We start from the raw sequence: 21,493 nt of genomic DNA on the forward strand, positions 1-21,493 counted from the left end.
AGAGAGCCACAGGGAGGCAGGGAGCCAGAGGGAGGCAGAGAGCCAGAGGGAGGCAGAGAGCCAGAGGGAGGCAGAGAGCCAGAGGGAGGCAGAGAGACAGAGGGAAGCAGAGAGACAGAGGGAGGCAGAGAGACAGAGGGAGGCAGAGAGGGCCACAGAATGGGAGAACCAGAGACAAATGCAGGAAGTCAACAGACTCAAACAACTGCTGGAGCTGCTGATGGTGGACCTACAACTGGCCCACGTAAGACATGTCATTGTTATTATTAAAAGGCAGTGTATATTCACCCGGCTGAAAATGAATGGCGGCAGACAGCTGTATGCTAACCCAATGTTAACTTTTATGCCTTTCCTAAACGTTAACCCTTACCTTAACCTCACTGAAACTATACCTAACCTTTACCATAACCCAACCCTAGGTCCTAAACCTAACCTTCATTTATCTCAACCCCTACGCCTTTCTTCTGCCGGTTGAATATCCACTTCCTTATTAACGTCATTACTGTTGTTGTTGATAACTGTATCTGTGCAGGTTGTAAATAATTGCATTAGTGAAACATCATTTGTAGGAGTAATTTCTACAAGCATAAACATCAGAGGCAACATAAAATTGCAATGGGAATTTCTCAACCCCCTAACTGAATGGGCAAGCTAGTTGTGTGTTTGTATTTGTACACATTTTGGACATAATTGATTCCATAAAATGTCTCATAATTTTTCAAACCATGTCAATACATTAATTGACAATGAATTGTCCAGATGAATTGATCAAAATGACCCTGCTATTGATGTTGTTCAGTGTTTGATTCAATTACCTAGGTCTAAGTTGTATTTGTATGTATCATTCTCTGCAAATGCTTTGAAAGTATGTCTTGGTCATAGATTATCACTAATTTAACCTTTTAAATTTAAGCAAGAGATAGAGAGATTGAGGCTATGGCAGAAAGTCATGGAGGATCAGCGACCAAGACTGGCCTGGAACAACAAACCTATTGAGACAGAAAGAGAGAGGGAAAAGGAGAAAGAAAGGGAGATGGAAAGGGAGAGAAAAGCAGAATTGGAAAGACAAGAAATGAAGAAGAAAGTGAAAGAGGCAGAAGAAACGATAAAAGTGTTAGAACGAGAGATTGAGAGATTGAAAGAGACTGAAAAGGAAATCATATTTGAAAGAGAAAGAGACATGCATATTGCAGAGAATGAGAAAGTCAAACTGGTTAACGAAAAGGTGAAAGAGTTAGAGAGAGAGGTTGAGAGACTGAAAGAAGATATGACAACAAAAGAGATTCAATACAAAATCAAATTTGAAAGAGCGAAAGAAGCATATAGAAGACAGGATGAGAGAGTGAAACAGGTTAACCAAAATGTACTAGTGTTAGACAGAGAGGTTGCGAGAATGAAAGAAGAGATTAGATTGAAAGACGAGACTGAACCAGAGAGAACATTTGATAGAGACAGAGAGAGAGAAAATGATTGGAGACGAAGTGAAGAGGAGATGAAAAATAGAGTGGAGAGAGAGATTGAGATGGAGACAGCCCTCATCAATGACAAAAAGAAGTCTGAATTGGAGGAAGTCTTCAAGAAAATCAAGGAACAGCTGAAAGAATTAGAAAACATGGAAACAGACAAATATAAATGGAAACAGAACCAAATGGACATGGAGGAGAAGATGGAGGGTGAGCTCAACAAACAGAAAGAGGTAGAAAGAAAGAGAATGGAGAAAATACCAAAACAGAGACAACAAGAAGATGAGAAGAAGGAGATGGAGAGAGAAGAAGAAGAGGAGAGACGCAAACAGAAGCACATAGAGATGGAAGAGGAAGAAAGAGGGAGAGAAAAAGAGAAACAGAGAGAGATCAAAAGGAAGAGAATGGAGAAGAGACAGAAAAATATGGAAAGAGAAGAAGAGAGACAGAGAGAGATTGAAAGAGAGTATGAAGAAGAAAGATGTAAACAGAAGCAAATAGAGATGGAAGAGGAAGAAAGAGAAGAAGAGAGACAGAGAGCGATCGAGGAGAAAGAGAGAAGAGAGAGATGGGAAGAAAAGAGACGACAACAACAAGAGGAGAGAAAGAGAACGTTTGAAAGAGATCAAGAAGAAGAAGATATATTGAAACAGAAGCAAATTGACATGGAGAAGGACGGAAGAGAGAAGGAGAACAAGAGACAGAGAGAGATAGAAGAGATACACAGAGGACAACAACAAGAGGAGAGACAGAAACAAATGGAGAAAGAGAAAGAAAGGGAGAAAGACAATGAGAATCAGAGAGAGATGGAATTAAAAGATCAGCAACAGAAAGAGATGGAGAAAGAAAAGATGATCATGAGAGAGAGGGAGGAAGCAGGAAGAAGAAAGGAGGGGCAGAAAAATATTTTTGGGGAAATTGAAGGACAGAATGAACTGGAGATAGAACAGGAGAGAGAGATGGAAGAAAAGCATGAAGTGATTAAGGAAGCAGAGGAAGAGTACAGGGAAAGAGAAGAGAGAGGAAAGGAAGTAAGCATGAAGAAACATGTAGTAGTTAATGTTAAAGCAAAAGCACGGGAAGTCTTCAATAGACGTAAAGAGAGAAGGTTAGAAGTGTTGAAGGGGGAACGAGAACACATAGAAAGAGGACAACAAATCAGGAGGGAGAAGGAGGAAAGACGGCTGGAGATGGAAAGAAAACAGGAGAGGGCAAGACAACAAGAGGAGCAGGATAAAAAACAAGAGATTGAAATTGCTAGACAGAAAGAAATGTTCAGACTAAGAGAGGAGGAGAGGCAGAGAGAGGAGGAGAGAAAGAGAGCCGTTAAAGGCCATTTAGCTTTAATCAGAGAGAGAGAGATAATAGAGGCAAACAGAAGAGAGGAGATGGCGGAAGAGGAACGAAGGGAGATCCTTGAAAAAAACAAGAGGGGTGACTTAGAGGAGGAGGAGGAAAAGGAAGAAGACAAGGAGGACATTCTCCCACCTGATAAAAGTATCCGAAGGAGAGCTGTGGGCTGGCTAAATAAGAAGTGGGAGAAGAGGAACATCAAAAAGATCGAGAGAACGTATCAGAGAGAAGCTGAGGAGGGCTATAAGATCGTCCACATAGGTAAGACCTGTTTTCCCTCTGCTTATGACATCATCCTCTTTAGTCTCATCTACACACATAAGTTCCACACCAGTCACCATGTTGCATCATTGTTTCAATATAAAACTACTGTCTAAAGAAATTGTTAGCTGACATGGCTAATTGAGTGACTGACTGACATAACAAGAAAAATACTGCTGATGTAACAACCACGTTTTTAAATGGTACCTTGTGTCATCTACTAGTCTAACTCTCAAGACTAAGTAGAGACCCAGAAAGAGTTCCTAAAAAACACACACAAATACGTGTTTTGGGGGGATCCGGGGGCTACTAGTGGCCATGCGGCCCTAAGCGATCACATATGCTCTGGCACTATACAAAGAATAGGTGCCATTCGGGACTCATGTTAAACTTAGGGTCAGGTCAATTCGGGATGGGAATTATTGCACTTTATTGACAAATTCCATGCCTTGCTCAACTGAAAAGAGTAAAGAATCATTGAGATCCAATTGTGTTTTCTATTCTTCATTCCCTTTGTCCATTACATTTAAGTTGATACCAGATCCCTAAGTTGAATGTGAACTCTACTTCTTCTCCCCTACCAGCCATCCCTGGACACACAAGGCTAACAACCACCATGACCCGGGCAGAGAGAGAGAGGGAGAAGAGGAAGGAGCTGTTGAAGGCTGAGGAGAGAAGGAAGAAGATGGAGGATTTCAATAAGCAGTGGAGAGAGCAGTCCCTGCTTAAAAAACAAATTCATCAGAAACTGAAGGAGGAGAGAGGGAAGATGAAGGGACATTACCTGGAGCAGATGAATCTGGAGGCTGATGCTCAAATCAACACCCGGTGTCTCACCACCCAACACAGCCACGATTATCTGGAGACAACACAGCCCACTGGATCTGGAGATGGCCACCAGGAAAGGCCATGGAGGCAACAGGCATGGGCAGAGAACCAGGAGGGGAGTTCAGAGAACCAGCAGGAGTGGCCAGAGAACCAACAGGTGGGGGCAGACAGCCAGCAGCTAGAAGCTCCAGAAGAGGCTGAAACATCAGAGCCAACCTCCAAGAACAAGAAAAGGCCAGGCATCTGGAAGAGAATTAAGATGGGGTAAAGAATGTTTAAACATCTATTCATGTTTTACACTGTTAATATATATGTTGTCACTTTAAAAAGTGACATTATCCAAATGTGAGGGTTTAGTGTACATGCAACACACATGTAAATATGTAGATACTTACCTGTCTCTGATGTCTTACAGCATTCCTGACGTGCTGTCTGCCTAGAGCTGGAACTCGAAGAAGCCACAGTTCCACTGAGGTTACGTTGGTCATTAAAAGGGTCGCCCAATAATTCCTCCTCCTCTATAAGTCATCAAGCCACATTTCCTCCACAAAACATGATAGTCTCCTCAAGCCAGCAAGTATCCTCTTTATCAGGCAACAAACCATCGAAGGTCAGTGACCCTCCTCCCCAGAGCAGAGGTTCTCATCTTTATCCTAATTAATTTCATCTCTGCTCACCACCTCTACTGTCCTAGAAAATATCGCCAAATGGACATGGTTTGAACAGAAGTCCTCCCCTCAGACCAGTGGCTCCACAAACCAGGGTTTTTCATCTTTATTCAAGTTGAACGCAACTCTGATCATTTCCACCACCTCACCTGTTAAGGGGAGGTGCTGAAAAGGAGGTCTGGGAGGAGGTCTGCATGTAGCCTAGACTGGACCGGTAGCAGCTAAGTTGCTGGCTCCATCCCCAGGCAGAGCTGCTCAAGTCAGGCCAGTGATGTTTGACAATGTCATTTTTGTTATTAAAGTTTTACGTTTTAATAAAAGCATTCATTAAAAAAGCAATATTGTTGTTACGGTGTGGATTGTTTTGTTATTTATTAGAATTGAAACATCCAGTAGTCATGGTAGATGTTAGACTTTCAATGAGACACCTAACATTCCATCAGTTTGCTACAATGTGTGACATGTTATATTACAGAGGAGTCTTTTATACACATCTATTTTAGACCATAGGAGAAATATCAGATTGAAATAGCTTCTCTAAGAATCTGAGGAGAGAGCAACAGTAGACGCATCGTTAGCTCTCCCACCTCCAGTTCAGTACTTGGGTCATTCCACCAGTTGAGTACCTTTTGGGGAGTGTAACTTTTATTTCACCTAATTCTAACATTCTGTCAAAAAGAGCACATGTTCAACTTAATAAAACACATGTTTTCCCATCTCAAAAGTTTAAAAAAAATACATACTATAGCAATTGCCTATTAAGAGCCAAATAAAGTGACAGGGTTGACTGTAACAGAGTTGACTATTTCATTTAGAATCAACCATAGATCCCCATGTGACAGGGGGAATGGAATGCAAGCTTACCAAACAAATGTAAATTGTTTCAACATGTCTAGACTGTCTATCTATAGGTAACAGGGTTGATGTGTTATAATTCACCCACCCAGTGGTGATTGTAGCATGTACATCTTGGTGGGGAAAACTCCCCCAACATGTTTTAGATGAATGCCAGCAAAGCCACTACACAACACAACACTAAACAATACATTAATTGCACTATAACTTTGACAAACGGTGCCCACAAACTGTTAGGGTCGACATAAAGCTGTCCCAACAGCAGAGCTTTCTTTTCAGCACCTTGGAGTGAATCATTAAAAAAAACATAGCTGATATGGCTGACTTGCTTAAACAAATGTGGTTTCTACTGACACTTGAGGGGACAACGAGTGGATAACAGGCAATCCATCATTTTGATTAAGACATTAATGAGAGAGCTAGGATGGACGTAGTCAATATATATATAGTCTACATGTGCACCACCAAGTCAGAGCAGTAGGCTAAGTTATGAGAGGGGAAAGGCACAAAATTATTAGGGTGAGACACATGGGCTACTAACAGCTTACTACACAACATACACTTAGTATTACTTTCTTAACTACAGTATACATATATCCCTGGCATAGTACATCATTTGTAGAGCAGCATTCAATACATTTTTGGACTCACCTTGTTGTGCTGTGCTCTCTTGAACAGGAAGGTGTCGCAGAGGTTTTTCATCAAAATTTGTCATCAAAGTCTGGCATTCTCTGGATTTATGGTGCTTTCAAGACAACTGGGAACTCGGAAAAAACAAGGTTGAATCATGACGTCAGTGATCTTCAGGTCAGAGCACAAGGAAGAGGCCCGAGTTCCCGACTTGGAATTCCGAGTTGGATGACCGTTCAAAAGTTGTTTTCCCAGTCGGAGTTCCCAGTTGTCTTGATCTCACTGAAGTCTAAGATTTCCCAGTTCCGAGTTTCCAGTTCTTTTGAAGAAGACAGGAGTTATGCTGAATTGCAGGCTAGTGATTGCTTTTTTGTGTTTATTTGAATAGTTGATGACCACCAATACTTTTTATCTATGATTTATTTTCATAATTTCTCGTTGTATGACAAGGATTGGAAAGGATTTGCCAGTAGATTGTTGACTGGATTCATGATGATGACTGCTAGCTTGGTAGCTAAGATTTAGAAAATATGATGTTGCGCCAATCACGGCACAACCAGAGAACATTACCAACCCCTACTCTCCGTATTTTCCGCTGGCTGCCCCACCACCACAGAAAGCACTGAGAAAGGCTGAAACACCTGCATTTATGAGCTGCCTTACTTAAGAAAGCAAAAAGAGACCATGTCTGTATGAGGCTTTATTAACTCAATTACTTTTTTGTCTTCATTGTTTGCAAACTGATATGTGACACATATATATATTAATGCCTAAATAATTACACCTACCATCACCACACCTATCATCACCACAGCTACCTCACCTACCATCACCACACCACACCCACCACCAAACCTACCTACCTACCACAACTACCACACCTACCTACCACAACTGTCACACCCATCTACCACAACTATCACACCTACCTACCACAACTGTCACACCTACATCACACCTAACATAACCACACCTACCATCACTATACCTACCATTACACCAACCATCTCACCTACCATCACCACACCTACCATCACCACAAATACCATACCATAATTACTTCACCACACCTACCATCATTACACCTGCCATCACCTCACATCTACCATAACCACACCTACCATACCTACCTTCACCACAATTACCATCACCACACCTACCATACCTACCTTCACCACAACTACCATCACCACACCTACAATCACTATACTTAATGTAGCAGTGTGATGTTGTTCCCCTAGATTATGCACCAAGTTGCACACAAGGACCAATTCAAATAGGCCAGGTCAAGAGGGGATGTTAATAATTTGATAATAATAATAATAATAATTCAGTGTATTTTTTTAAATTTAATTACAGCTGCATAGCTAATGTTTTTCTTTGGTGTACAAACACTTTCTCATTTCAATATTGTACATAAATGTGATTGTAAAAGTTTTGTATATTTTGGTTTGGCCCATTGCGGGTTATCTGTCTTTCCGTAGCCCCTTATTGTTCTCTTTTGCCTGACCTTCGGCTAGCAAGGTAAATTGTCTTTGGCTCCGAAATTGTTTAATATAAAACCATCAAAATGTTACACAATGTACTGTTATGCTACCATAAGTTTGTTACAATGTGGATAATATAAAGATGTATGTTAACAAGTTTCACAAAGCTCGCTAACTAGGGTATCTATTGTAACTTGTGAGTACTTGGGACAGTGTTTGAGTGAGTGTCCATGTGCTTGCGCAGGTGCCTGAGAGCTAGGACTGCGCCAAGGGTTAACATAATGTGTGTTGTCTCTTCGTGTTTAGGTATGTATTTTATGTTGTCCGAATTATGTTCTGTATCATTTTACTTGTATTGTATGGTGTGCTGTTGTGCATTGAATGTGTGCACACAGCACCTGTTATTTCCTTTTGGCGCTCTTTTGCCTGACTTTCGGCTAGCAAGGTGCCTGAGGGCTAGGACTGCGCCAAGGGTTAACATAATGTTTGTTGTCTCTTCGTGTGCAGGGCAAATAAAAATAATTCAACTAGCAGACCTTCAGTTGTGGCAGCGTCCTAATTAAAAGTACACAACGCAGAATGAACCAAGCTACACAAGGTAGCCAAAGTGGAATCAAAAGTCATAGGCCTAATCATCAATCAAATATGAAATATAAAACCAAAATCTAATCTACATCTAAATGTAGTAGAGTTCAAATGGTTATTCCATCAAACTTCAAATGATTAGAATAGTACACAACGCAGAACATAACAACCAGGTTGGGGGTCAGTGGCCCAAGCCCGCGAACAGGAATATTCCAAGTTCAGACAGAAGGGGGGAGTCAGATCGCTATGATCACCAGGAACTTTACTTTTGGTGTCTATTTTTAATTGTTGCGCTACTGGTGCTGCCTGTTGATGTTAGGTAGGCAGCTACAGTAGCTGAATGATGTTAACATCTTCGGGTTTTGTTTCATTAAATGTATTTTATTTCATCCGGGTGCTTGCGTCACCTACTAACACCCTGGTACTACCCGTAGCTCCCGCTCTCCTCAGTACGAGAAAACACTGAGAGAAAGGTATGTGTTGCAGATTACTCCTTTGTAGGAGTCCATAACGTGAAATAAATAAAGCATCCCAAGGTTAATGCTGTAGATATTGTTATAAGGGAGTGTAAGACTGAAAGAGATTTGCGTCAGTTCAAATCTGGTATCAGGACAAAATGTGATTCAGAGTCACCGAATATACTTTAAGTATTTTAATTAAACTCAAGCGATAAATGGTGAATGCAATTTTCGTATATACGGGTTCACTGTATCTCCGCCTCTATCTCCGCGCAGGGTAGAACAGAGAACTGTGGAATGTGCTCAAATAACAGTTTTTATACTATGACAGCTTTAGTTCCAACCCGTCCGTTGGCCTATCATAGTAGAGGCTGAGCGCGGTTTAAACTTTGCTCAGCCTATGCTGGCACTCGGACTTGTCCAAGTCCCTTAGTGCTGTCCGCATCTGGTTTTGGGGTAGATTAGATCCGTCTTGTGTCTCCGTCGATTCTACACTCAAACAGTTCCTAATATGGTATTGTCCAGTGCCCTACCCTCCCTGGTTGGCTTAGAGATATGCACCCCTCCCCTCTCCAGATTGACCACAGCTTGTATAGCCTATCCCTCTATGTTGATCAGTCTTTACACACCTACACATCTGTATTGTTTGTGTGTGTGTGTAACAAAACAATATTCATCTTCAAACAATATGGTAGCGGGCTATAGTGCATAATCATAAATCATAACAAGACTCTTGAAACATGTAACTTTCAGAGTTTTATTGTTGTTATTAATATAGTTTACAGAGTGCTAAAAGTGCTGCTGTTGCTAGCTAGCATGCCTTTCTGTGATGCAGACGGTTAGCTGAGCTGCCGACTGGTGCTGGCGTTGCATTGTGGGAGATGTAGTTTGGTCCTCTACGGTCAGAATGGGATAGAGGCGATTTCACGTTGTAATTTGTTTGTGTTGCAGTGTTTTTGTACATGAGTTGTTGTATTTTGGTACTGTCAACACTGAAAGCACCTAGCAATGTATTGGGGATGTGAGACATGTGTTTTACCTTTCTTCATGCTCCTGTGTAGAACAACTTGTCAGATGGTGCTTTGGAGACTGATGTGTTCCTGTCCTGTCTTTTCACAATACTATTGCAGATCAAAATAAAAGCCTGAAAGACAGCCGTGGTGTCGCTCTTCATTTCTTGGTTCTCCTGTGGTACATAAGAAACCCGCTACAGTGTTATTGTATATCAAATAAAAATGGTATTCCAATGTTTTTATGGCTTTCATAAAAACAACCAAATGATTATTTTTGCGATAGCATATATGAAATGTATTACACTGTTAGAATGCTGCAGTCAAAATGACTGCTCATCAACTTGATGGGGGGTGTCTTGAGGCCCAGCGGTTCTAGTGTTAACAGAGATCCTGAATCAGTCAGTTTGATTCTGAATCAGTAAGCTTGACTCTGAATCATGTGCAGTGTGACCACTGAGACTTAAACCAACTCAATATGACTCCTGAGATATACAGTTAATCATTTATAGTGTCTGTGAAAAGAAACCCAGTCAGTCTGGTCAGAGAAACAGATTTTTTGGTTATTCTGCTACCATTTTGGTAACGGAATTACAAGTTTTAATCACTTAATAATTCACAAACAAAATATATATCAGAAAAATCACTAGACCTAATTGTTAGCTCCAACATTACTTGTTACTTCTGTGAACTTTCATTATCCTCCCTCCTCACAAATCCAAATGTGAAAATATCTGAAAGTTATGTGGGTTTTTGGTAACGGAATTACAAGGCACAAGTCAATATTCCTTAAACAATTTCCCCAAACCCAAATATAAGTGTTGATATTAGTAGGCAGTGGTCTTTACGTCGACATTGTTATTTGTTTACCCAGAAATCAAAGCCTTCACTGGTTGAAAAATGTATCTAGAATTATATTTCGCAAAAATATACACTCTTAGATTTCATTTGGCACCCAATTACACATGCTCCTATGAACATCATATTGGTGGTCCTGGGTCCTTTTACATGGAAAGGCCCTACTGTGACTCTAGAGATGCTATCCATCCCCAACTAGTAATAAAGTGGTCGGGTTGGTTGCTTCTGGCCTTTCCAGCTTCAGGCTGAATCACACCCATGATGAGAGGAGGTTTACTGGACACTGTGAGAAACTACAGTCTTGAATCACAGCCATGATGAGAGAAGGTTTACTGGACACTGAGAAACTACAGTCTGAATCACACCCATGATGAGAGAAGGTTTACTGGACACTGAGAAACTACAGTCTGAATTACACCAATGATGAGACTACCTTTAAGGGTTTGGTTTTTGGTAGTGTTTTTAGGTTAGAGTCAGTTTCAAGTTTTGGCCAGACGGGCTGTCAATGGGATGTTGGTCAGAAAAGTCCATTTAGTCTTTCCCTTCTCAAACCTGTCCTCCCCCTAACCAGTTCATATCATGTATTCCACCACCAGCACACCTGATTCACTAATCAGAGGTTTTGATGATTAGTTGACCAGTGGCACAAAGTGGACTGGATCTAGGTGAACTATGGAGTGTCTTCCAGGGACAGTACAGTACAGACTGAGAAGATAACAACAGTGTAGTTTACTCAACTCATTCAAACTATCATGACTATTGTTTAGAGAGAAGATCTGCACAAGAGCATAAAGTGTAAGATATAGCAAGAGAGGACAATATGGTGAAAGGTAGCCAAAGTGAAATCAAAAGTCATAGACCTAATTATCAATCAAATATGAAATATAAAACCAAAATATAATCTACATATAAAGACAACATGTCATCTACATGTGTTAAAGAATAGCTCCCTTCTCACATCCCAGGTCATGTTTGGACTGGAACGTGACAACTCAACGTCTATGCACATCTCCCCAATAGCCTACAGACAACTTTCCTGAGTGCAATGTCATTAATGTGACAGATATGTACAGTATAATAAGCATAGTGAAGAAGGAAAAGATCTCACCTCTGACGCACAGCAGAGACGTCGCTGCTGATATTTTCCCTGGAGCAAGAGTCCCTCAAGAATTTAAAAACAGTCATTGCGTTTCAATGGCGTCTGAACTTTCTTTCAACAACGAATGTACTCCCCAAACGCTTGTTGCATCGTGAACTATCCTCCCAGTCCCTTGGGAGTTCAGCGGATGGATGATGTGCCGCTGCCATTTACTTGGATGAGAAGTTGGACGAACGCTCCTCCAGCTCACGATACGCAATGGTGGAGAACTACAGTGTGGTGATGTGTCGTTCACGAACGAACGGCTCTTATTGAACGGATCTTTTTGTTGAACCTCGGGAACCGAATTGCATCGGTGAAAGAGCCATTCATCTGTCTCTCTGATTTGCATACTGCCACTACTGCTTGTTGAGCTCAGAACAACGTTTTTCTGCAGATAAATTACAACATCATTATCTAAAGGGGGTAAATCCTCACTGCAGAAACAATAAATAGTGGGGAGAAGGGGTCAATCTGATCCACGAGGATTTATTTCATGCTTAAAAACGAGTTCTTCTTTTTTTAAAGCGCATTTCACGATCTGACTTAATGTAAGCATACCTTTTGGCTTTTACATTGAATATTTGCGTTTTTTTCATTGTTCTAGATTGATTCTAAGCATTTTGAAGGAAGATCCGTTTATGAGCCAAATGAACCCGCTCTTTTACTTGAACGGAGCCAAATGTGCCGTCTCACCGAAAAGACTCAGAAATCCCATCACTACTACAGCGGAGAGATTAGATCCAAAGAGAGCACCACAATCAACAGACACACTCAACAGGCAGGCGGTTAGGGCGTTGGGATTTGACTGTCACAGGGACAAACTAATAAGAGGTTATAATTCATTGGAATAGGCGGTTCTTGAGGTAAAGGTTGTCAATTGAAAACGGATCAACTGGATTCTTGTACCCAGGGGAACAGGTGTAGTCCAGCAGTTGGTGATGGTGACATACTGAACAGTTCGACCTGAACAGGTGCACGAGAGTTGTGATTGTATGTTTGTTTGTACAGTTATGGCTGTCCTGTTATTATTTTGTGTCTTGATCAATTATGAGTAGCTAAACCATATCGACGTTTGGACACTGATGCGCAGGAGAACCCCTAGCTGTCAATCAAGCAGGCGCGGTGAACGGATTATGATGCTCAAGTGTTCCAAATGACGCAACAATACAGTTCCAGAACAGAGAAAGTTAATGCCGAAGATGTTATTCGGTTCCACACTAAAACTGCGCTTTGACAAGTGTGATTTGAGGTGAGTCAAATATTTACAAAAGTTTACAATACATTAACTGCCCGCTAGCCTACTTAACCTATAATTCTGTCATGGTAAGATAACACATGTGAAGGTGAACGTTCATGTATTTGAAATATTTTTTAGCCTTATAAAATACAAATTATTAATTATGGATTCGTTGTTTTCTGTTGCTATCAATCACTCCATCTGTATTTACTCTTCTGTCAGTTTGTCTTGCTGACTTATCTGTGTGTCTGTCAGACTATCTGTCTGTCTGTGTACTGTCTAGCCAGCATATGCCAGAAAGGTTCTTTCACATAGGCTCATTATCACAAAGTCTCATAGAAGGAGTGCTGATCAATATTCAGTTTTGTCTTTTAAATCAAACTGAATACGTTTTGATTGACAGGAGGGGACCTGATCCAAGATCAGCACTCCTACCCTGAAACACTTTGTAAACACAATCCAGGTGTACTGTGATTATGAAGTTGTGATGAGGTATTATTATATTAGTCGTGCTGATGCATGATGGGTTGTAGGCTAGAGCTTGAGTACTGTAGTCTGAAGGCTGTTTCTGAATTCACTGACCTGGTGAGTAAATGTTGTGTACAATGGCACCATCTAGTGACAAAAACATAGAAACACACATTGTTGCTGAAGGAAGGCATCTCTTTATTTTCCAGAAATAAAACTTGTAGACCTTTCCTGCAGTCTCTGAGGAGATGGACACCTCTTCTTCTTCTGGACGATCTCCGTCTCCTACTGGGACTGTCTTCTTACCCCCTCCTATCATGTGGAACAGTCTGTAAGTCATTCATCACATAACCTAGCTCTGATCCAGGGCATCATGTGCGGCTTGCTGAAGGAAGGCTCAGTGTCTGCAAGCTGTACTTAACGCCCTGGACCAGAGCTACACATTACCCACCTCTGGCCATCGTGGACAGTCAACTCATCACATTCACGTACTGTAAGTCACAGTTGAGTGAGTTGTGTGATTAAAGGCAGTTTAATTGATCAGAAGTTTAATTATTATTGTAATATTGTAGTAATTTGTCTGAGTTCACTTCATAAATAATGTGTTGACATTCCTTTGCACCCAGATACAAGCAGGCAGAGATGGAGGTTCAGTTCCTGAGGGAAGAGAAGAAGACCTGTACAGAGAAGGAAGCCCACATGCTTGAGTTGAGGGGGAAGGATCGAACGATCCGAAATCAGAAGAAGGAGATGGACAGACTTCAAGTGTGCCTCTGGGAAGAGGAAAAGAAGAAGAGGAATGGTGAAACGGAGGAGGACGCGATGATTGAACAACTACAGTCTGAGACAGACCATCTCAGAGCCCTTTTGAAAGATGAAAGGAGGAGAAGAAGAGTAGAAAGGGGTATTATGAAAGAGTGGAAGGCTGAGATCCTGAGACTGAGGGAGGCAGAGAGCCACAGGGAGGCAGGAAGCCAGAGGGAGGCAGAGAGCCAGAGGGAGGCAGAGAGACAGAGGGAAGCAGAGAGAAAGAGGGAAGCAGAGAGACAGAGGGAGGCAGAGAGAGCCACAGAATGGGAGAACCAGAGACAAATGCAGGAAGTCAACAGACTCAAACAACTGCTGGAGCTGCTGATGGTGGACCTACAACTGGCCCATGTAAGACATGTCATTGTTATTATTAAAAGGCAGTGTATGTTCACCCGGCTGAAAATGAATGGCGGCAGACAGCTGTATGCTAACCCAATGTTAACTTTTATGCCTTTCCTAAACGTTAACCCTTACCTTAACCTCACTGAAACTATACCTAACCTTTACCATAACCCAACCCTAGGTCCTAAACCTAACCTTCATTTATCTCAACCCCTACGCCTTTCTTCTGCCGGTTGAATATCCACTTCCTTATTAACGTCATTACTGTTGTTGTTGATAACTGTATCTGTGCAGGTTGTAAATAATTGCATTAGTGAAACATCATTTGTAGGAGTAATTTCTACAAGCATAAACATCAGAGGCAACATAAAATTGCAATGGGAATTTCTCAACCCCCTAACTGAATGGGCAAGCTAGTTGTGTGTTTGTATTTGTACACATTTTGGACATAATTGATTCCATAAAATGTCTCATAATTTTTCAAACCATGTCAATACATTAATTGACAATGAATTGTCCAGATGAATTGATCAAAATGACCCTGCTATTGATGTTGTTCAGTGTTTGATTCAATTACCTAGGTCTAAGTTGTATTTGTATGTATCATTCTCTGCAAATGCTTTGAAAGTATGTCTTGGTCATAGATTATCACTAATTTAACCTTTTAAATTTAAGCAAGAGATAGAGAGATTGAGGCTATGGCAGAAAGTCATGGAGGATCAGCGACCAAGACTGGCCTGGAACAACAAACCTATTGAGACAGAAAGAGAGAGGGACAAGGAGAAAGAAAGGGAGATGGAAAGGGAGAGAAAAGCAGAATTGGAAAGACAAGAAATGAAGAAGAAAGTGAAACAGGCAGAAGAAACGATAAAAGTGTTAGAACGAGAGATTGAGAGATTGAAAGAGACTGAAAAGGAAATCATATTTGAAAGAGAAAGAGACATGCATATTGCAGAGAATGAGAAAGTCAAACTGGTTAACGAAAAGGTGAAAGAGTTAGAGAGAGAGGTTGAGAGACTGAAAGAAGATATGACAACAAAAGAGATTCAATACAAAATCAAATTTGAAAGAGCGAAAGAAGCATATAGAAGACAGGATGAGAGAGTGAAACAGGTTAACCAAAATGTACTAGTGTTAGACAGAGAGGTTGCGAGAATGAAAGAAGAGATTAGATTGAAAGACGAGACTGAACCAGAGAGAACATTTGATAGAGACAGAGAGAGAGAAAATGATTGGAGACGAAGTGAAGAGGAGATGAAAAATAGAGTGGAGAGAGAGATTGAGATGGAGACAGCCCTCATCAATGACAAAAAGAAGTCTGAATTGGAGGAAGTCTTCAAGAAAATCAAGGAACAGCTGAAAGAATTAGAAAACATGGAAACAGACAAATATAAATGGAAACAGAACCAAATGGACATGGAGGAGGAGAAGATGGAGGGTGAGCTCAACAAACAGAAAGAGGTAGAAAGAAAGAGAATGGAGAAAATACCAAAACAGAGACAACAAGAAGATGAGAAGAAGGAGATGGAGAGAGAAGAAGAAGAGGAGAGACGCAAACAGAAGCACATAGAGATGGAAGAGGAAGAAAGAGGGAGAGAAAAAGAGAAACAGAGAGAGATCAAAAGGAAGAGAATGGAGAAGAGACAGAAAAATATGGAAAGAGAAGAAGAGAGACAGAGAGAGATTGAAAGAGAGTATGAAGAAGAAAGATGTAAACAGAAGCAAATAGAGATGGAAGAGGAAGAAAGAGAAGAAGAGAGACAGAGAGCGATCGAGGAGAAAGAGAGACAGAGAGAGATGGGAAAGAAAGAGAGACGACAACAACAAGAGGAGAGAAAGAGAACGTTTGAAAGAGATCAAGAAGAAGAAGATATATTGAAACAGAAGCAAATTGACATGGAGAAGGACGGAAGAGAGAAGGAGAACAAGAGACAGAGAGAGATAGAAGAGATACACAGAGGACAACAACAAGAGGAGAGACAGAAACAAATGGAGAAAGAGAAAGAATGGGAGAAAGACAATGAGAATCAGAGAGAGATGGAATTAAAAGATCAGCAACAGAAAGAGATGGAGAAAGAAAAGATGATCATGAGAGAGAGGGAGGAAGCAGGAAGAAGAACGGAGGGGCAGAAAAATATTTTGGGGGAAATTGAAGGACAGAATGAACTGGAGATAGAACAGGAGAGAGAGATGGAAGAAAAGCATGAAGTGATTAAGGAAGCAGAGGAAGAGTACAGGGAAAGAGAAGAGAGAGGAAAGGAAGTAAGCATGAAGAAACATGTAGTAGTTAATGTTAAAGCAAAAGCACGGGAAGTCTTCAATAGACGTAAAGAGAGAAGGTTAGAAGTGTTGAAGGGGGAACGAGAACACATAGAAAGAGGACAACAAATCAGGAGGGAGAAGGAGGAAAGACGGCTGGAGATGGAAAGAAAACAGGAGAGGGCAAGACAACAAGAGGAGCAGGATAAAAAACAAGAGATTGAAATTGCTAGACAGAAAGAAATGTTCAGACTAAGAGAGGAGGAGAGGCAGAGAGAGGAGGAGAGAAAGAGAGCCGTTAAAGGCCATTTAGCTTTAATCAGAGAGAGAGCGATAATAGAGGCAAACAGAAGAGAGGAGATGGCGGAAGAGGAACGAAGGGAGATCCTTGAAAAAAACAAGAGGGGTGACTTAGAGGAGGAAAAGGAAGAAGACAAGGAGGACATTCTCCCACCTGATAAAAGTATCCGAAGGAGAGCTGTGGGCTGGCTAAATAAGAAGTGGGAGAAGAGGAACATCAAAAAGATCGAGAGAACGTATCAGAGAGAAGCTGAGGAGGGCTATAAGATCGTCCACATAGGTAAGACCTGTTTTCCCTCTGCTTATGACATCATCCTCTTTAGTCTCATCTACACACATAAGTTCCACACCAGTCACCATGTTGCATCATTGTTTCAATATAAAACTACTGTCTAAAGAAATTGTTAGCTGACATGGCTAATTGAGTGACTGACTGACATAACAAGAAAAATACTGCTGATGTAACAACCACGTTTTTAAATGGTACCTTGTGTCATCTACTAGTCTAACTCTCAAGACTAAGTAGAGACCCAGAAAGAGTTCCTAAAAAACACACACAAATACGTGTTTTGGGGGGATCCGGGGGCTACTAGTGGCCATGCGGCCCTAAGCGATCACATATGCTCTGGCACTATACAAAGAATAGGTGCCATTCGGGACTCATGTTAAACTTAGGGTCAGGTCAATTCGGGATGGGAATTATTGCACTTTATTGACAAATTCCATGCCTTGCTCAACTGAAAAGAGTAAAGAATCATTGAGATCCAATTGTGTTTTCTATTCTTCATTCCCTTTGTCCATTACATTTAAGTTGATACCAGATCCCTAAGTTGAATGTGAACTCTACTTCTTCTCCCCTACCAGCCATCCCTGGACACACAAGGCTAACAACCACCATGACCCGGGCAGAGAGAGAGAGGGAGAAGAGGAAGGAGCTGTTGAAGGCTGAGGAGAGAAGGAAGAAGATGGAGGATTTCAATAAGCAGTGGAGAGAGCAGTCCCTGCTTAAAAAACAAATTCATCAGAAACTGAAGGAGGAGAGAGGGAAGATGAAGGGACATTACCTGGAGCAGATGAATCTGGAGGCTGATGCTCAAATCAACACCCGGTGTCTCACCACCCAACACAGCCACGATTATCTGGAGACAACACAGCCCACTGGATCTGGAGATGGCCACCAGGAAAGGCCATGGAGGCAACAGGCATGGGCAGAGAACCAGGAGGGGAGTTCAGAGAACCAGCAGGAGTGGCCAGAGAACCAACAGGAGGTGCCAGACAGGCAGCAGCTAGAAGCTCCAGAAGAGGCTGAAACATCAGAGCCAACCTCCAAGAACAAGAAAAGGCCAGGCATCTGGAAGAGAATTAAGATGGGGTAAAGAATGTTTAAACATCTATTCATGTTTTACACTGTTAATATATATGTTGTCACTTTAAAAAGTGACATTATCCAAATGTGAGGGTTTAGTGTACATGCAACACACATGTAAATATGTAGATACTTACCTGTCTCTGATGTCTTACAGCATTCCTGACGTGCTGTCTGCCTAGAGCTGGAACTCGAAGAAGCCACAGTTCCACTGAGGTTACGTTGGTCATTAAACGTGTCGCCCAATAATTCCTCCTCCTCTATAAGTCATCAAGCCACATTTCCTCCACAAAACATGATAGTCTCCTCAAGCCAGCAAGTATCCTCTTTATCAGGCAACAAACCATCGAAGGTCAGTGACCCTCCTCCCCAGAGCAGAGGTTCTCATCTTTATCCTAATTAATTTCATCTCTGCTCACCACCTCTACTGTCCTAGAAAATATCGCCAAATGGACATGGTTTGAACAGAAGTCCTCCCCTCAGACCAGTGGCTCCACAAACCAGGGTTTTTCATCTTTATTCAAGTTGAACGCAACTCTGATCATTTCCACCACCTCACCTGTTAAGGGGAGGTGCTGAAAAGGAGGTCTGGGAGGAGGTCTGCATGTAGCCTAGACCGGACCGGTAGCAGCTAAGTTGCTGGCTCCATCCCCAGGCAGAGCTGCTCAAGTCAGGCCAGTGATGTTTGACAATGTCATTTTTGTTATTAAAGTTTTACGTTTTAATAAAAGCATTCATTAAAAAAGCAATATTGTTGTTACGGTGTGGATTGTTTTGTTATTTATTAGAATTGAAACATCCAGTAGTCATGGTAGATGTTAGACTTTCAATGAGACACCTAACATTCCATCAGTTTGCTACAATGTGTGACATGTTATATTACAGAGGAGTCTTTTATACACATCTATTTTAGACCATAGGAGAAATATCAGATTGAAATAGCTTCTCTAAGAATCTGAGGAGAGAGCAACAGTAGACGCATCGTTAGCTCTCCCACCTCCAGTTCAGTACTTGGGTCATTCCACCAGTTGAGTACCTTTTGGGGAGTGTAACTTTTATTTCACCTAATTCTAACATTCTGTCAAAAAGAGCACATGTTCAACTTAATAAAACACATGTTTTCCCATCTCAAAAGTTAAAAAAAAATACATACTATAGCAATTGCCTATTAAGTGCCAAATAAAGTGACAGGGTTGACTGTAACAGAGTTGACTATTTCATTTAGAATCAACCATAGATCCCCATGTGACAGGGGGAATGGAATGCAAGCTTACCAAACAAATGTAAATTGTTTCAACATTTCTAGACTGTCTATCTATAGGTAACAGGGTTGATGTGTTATAATTCACCCACCCAGTGGTGATTGTAGCATGTACATCTTGGTGGGGAAAACTCCCCCAACATGTTTTAGATGAATGCCAGCAAAGCCACTACACAACACAACACTAAACAATACATTAATTGCACTATAACTTTGACAAACGGTGCCCACAAACTGTTAGGGTCGACATAAAGCTGTCCCAACAGCAGAGCTTTCTTTTCAGCACCATAGAGTGAATCCTTTTTAAAAAACATAGCTGATATGGCTGACTTGCTTAAACAAATGTGGTTTCTACTGACACTTGAGGGGACAACGAGTGGATAACAGGCAATCCGTCATTTTGATTAAGACATTAATGAGAGAGCTAGGATGGACGTAGTCAATATATATATAGTCTACATGTGCAGCACCAAGTCATTGCAGTAGGCTAAGTTATGAGAGGGGAAAGGGACAAAATTATTAGGGTGAGTCACATGGGCTACTAACAGCTTACTACACAACATACACTTAGTATTACTTTCTTAGCTACAGTATACATATCTCCCTGGCATATTACATCATTTGTAGAGCAGCATTCAAGACATTTTTGGACTCACCTTGTTGTGCTGTGCTCACTTGAACAGGAAGGTGTCGCGGAGGTTTGTCATCAAAATGTGTCATCAAAGTCTGGCATTCTCTGGATTTATGGTGCTTTCAAGACAACTGGGAACTCGGGAAAAAATAAGGTTGAATCATGACGTCAGTGATCTTCAGGTCAGAGTACAAGAAAGAGGCCCGAGTTCCCGACTTGGAATTCCGAGTTGGATGACCGTTCAAACGTTCAAAACTTGTTTTCCCAGTCGGAGTTCCCAGTTGTCTTGAACTCACTGAAGTCTAAGATTTCCCAGTTCCGAGATTCCAGCTGTTTTGAACGCGGCAGAAGTCATGCTGAATAGCAGGCTAGTGATTGCTTTTTTGTGTTTATTTGAATAGTTGATGACCACCAATACTTTTTATCTATAATTTCTCTTCATAGAACCAGGATTGAAAAGGATTTGCCAGTAGATTGTTGACTGGATGCATGATGATGACTGCTACTTTGGTAGCTATGATTTTGAAAATATGATGTTGCGCCAATCACGGCACAACCAGAGAACATTACCAACCCCTACGCTCCGTATTTTTCTCTGGCTGCCCCACCACCACAGAAAACACTAAGCTGGGCTGAAACACCTGCATTTATGAGCTGCCTTACTCAAGAAAGCAAAAAAGAGACCATGTCTGTTTGTGGCTTTATTAACTCACTGATTTAAAAAAAAAAGTTTACATTGTTTGCAAACTGATATGTGACACATATATATATTAATGCCTAAATAACATGCAAAACAGGCAACCTATATATATTTTTTTTTTTGGATAAACATGTGGGGCTCAAAACGGGTGTGGCTCAGCCCCCACCTGCCCTAAATGACGGCTCGCCACTGACAATACTATAATCAAAGATGATTCTATGATGAATACATTATTATTAAAAGATGAGCTCACCGTTTTTATTGGTGAATCATAATTGGAGGATTTAATCATACAGTGTTTTACAGCGGTGAAGTTAGCTTTATATTAAAGACTTTGCTCTTCAATATTCAGATTCAGACTTTGCTCTTCAATATCTCTTTAAAGGAACATGTAACGATGACTAGGCTACCGGGGGCGGCAGGTAGCCTAGTGGTTAGAGTGTTGAGCCAGTAATCGAAAGGTTGCTAGATAGAATCCCCGAGCTGACAAGGTAAACATCTGTCATTCCTCCCCTGAACAAG

General features: G+C 41.2%; 2 protein-coding genes across 2 annotated transcripts; both read left to right on the forward strand.

The window, feature by feature from the left end:
* Positions 1-46: 46 nt before the first annotated feature.
* LOC129849505 (trichohyalin-like) lies at positions 47-4,872 on the forward strand. Its single transcript, XM_055916338.1, has 4 exons — positions 47-1,994; positions 2,061-3,077; positions 3,662-4,169; positions 4,321-4,872. Exons 1-4 carry the CDS (start codon positions 950-952, stop codon positions 4,343-4,345), a joined length of 2,595 nt encoding a protein of 864 aa, XP_055772313.1. The 5' UTR covers positions 47-949; the 3' UTR covers positions 4,346-4,872.
* Positions 4,873-13,297: 8,425 nt separating this feature from the next.
* LOC129849503 (trichohyalin-like) lies at positions 13,298-17,522 on the forward strand. The gene is made up of 3 exons (XM_055916333.1): positions 13,298-13,633; positions 13,929-17,293; positions 17,518-17,522. Exons 2-3 carry the CDS (start codon positions 15,166-15,168, stop codon positions 17,520-17,522), a joined length of 2,133 nt encoding a protein of 710 aa, XP_055772308.1. The 5' UTR covers positions 13,298-13,633; positions 13,929-15,165.
* The last annotated feature ends 3,971 nt before the right edge of the window (positions 17,523-21,493 follow it).

The sequence above is a fragment of the Salvelinus fontinalis genome, unplaced genomic scaffold (genome assembly GCF_029448725.1).
Source record: "Salvelinus fontinalis isolate EN_2023a unplaced genomic scaffold, ASM2944872v1 scaffold_1510, whole genome shotgun sequence".
Taxonomy (NCBI): Eukaryota; Metazoa; Chordata; class Actinopteri; order Salmoniformes; family Salmonidae; genus Salvelinus; species Salvelinus fontinalis.

Bases quoted from the DNA above. Each gene is read 5' to 3' on its own strand.
- LOC129849505 (XM_055916338.1), top strand. From the start codon at position 950: ATGGAGGATCAGCGACCAAGACTGGCCTGGAACAACAAACCTATTGAG. The intron at 1,995-2,060 runs GACAGAGAGCGA...GACAACAACAAG, and splicing joins GGAAGAAAGAGAAGAAGAGA to AGGAGAGAAAGAGAACGTTT. The intron at 4,170-4,320 runs GTAAAGAATGTT...GATGTCTTACAG, and splicing joins TGGAAGAGAATTAAGATGGG to CATTCCTGACGTGCTGTCTG.
- LOC129849503 (XM_055916333.1), top strand. From the start codon at position 15,166: ATGGAGGATCAGCGACCAAGACTGGCCTGGAACAACAAACCTATTGAG.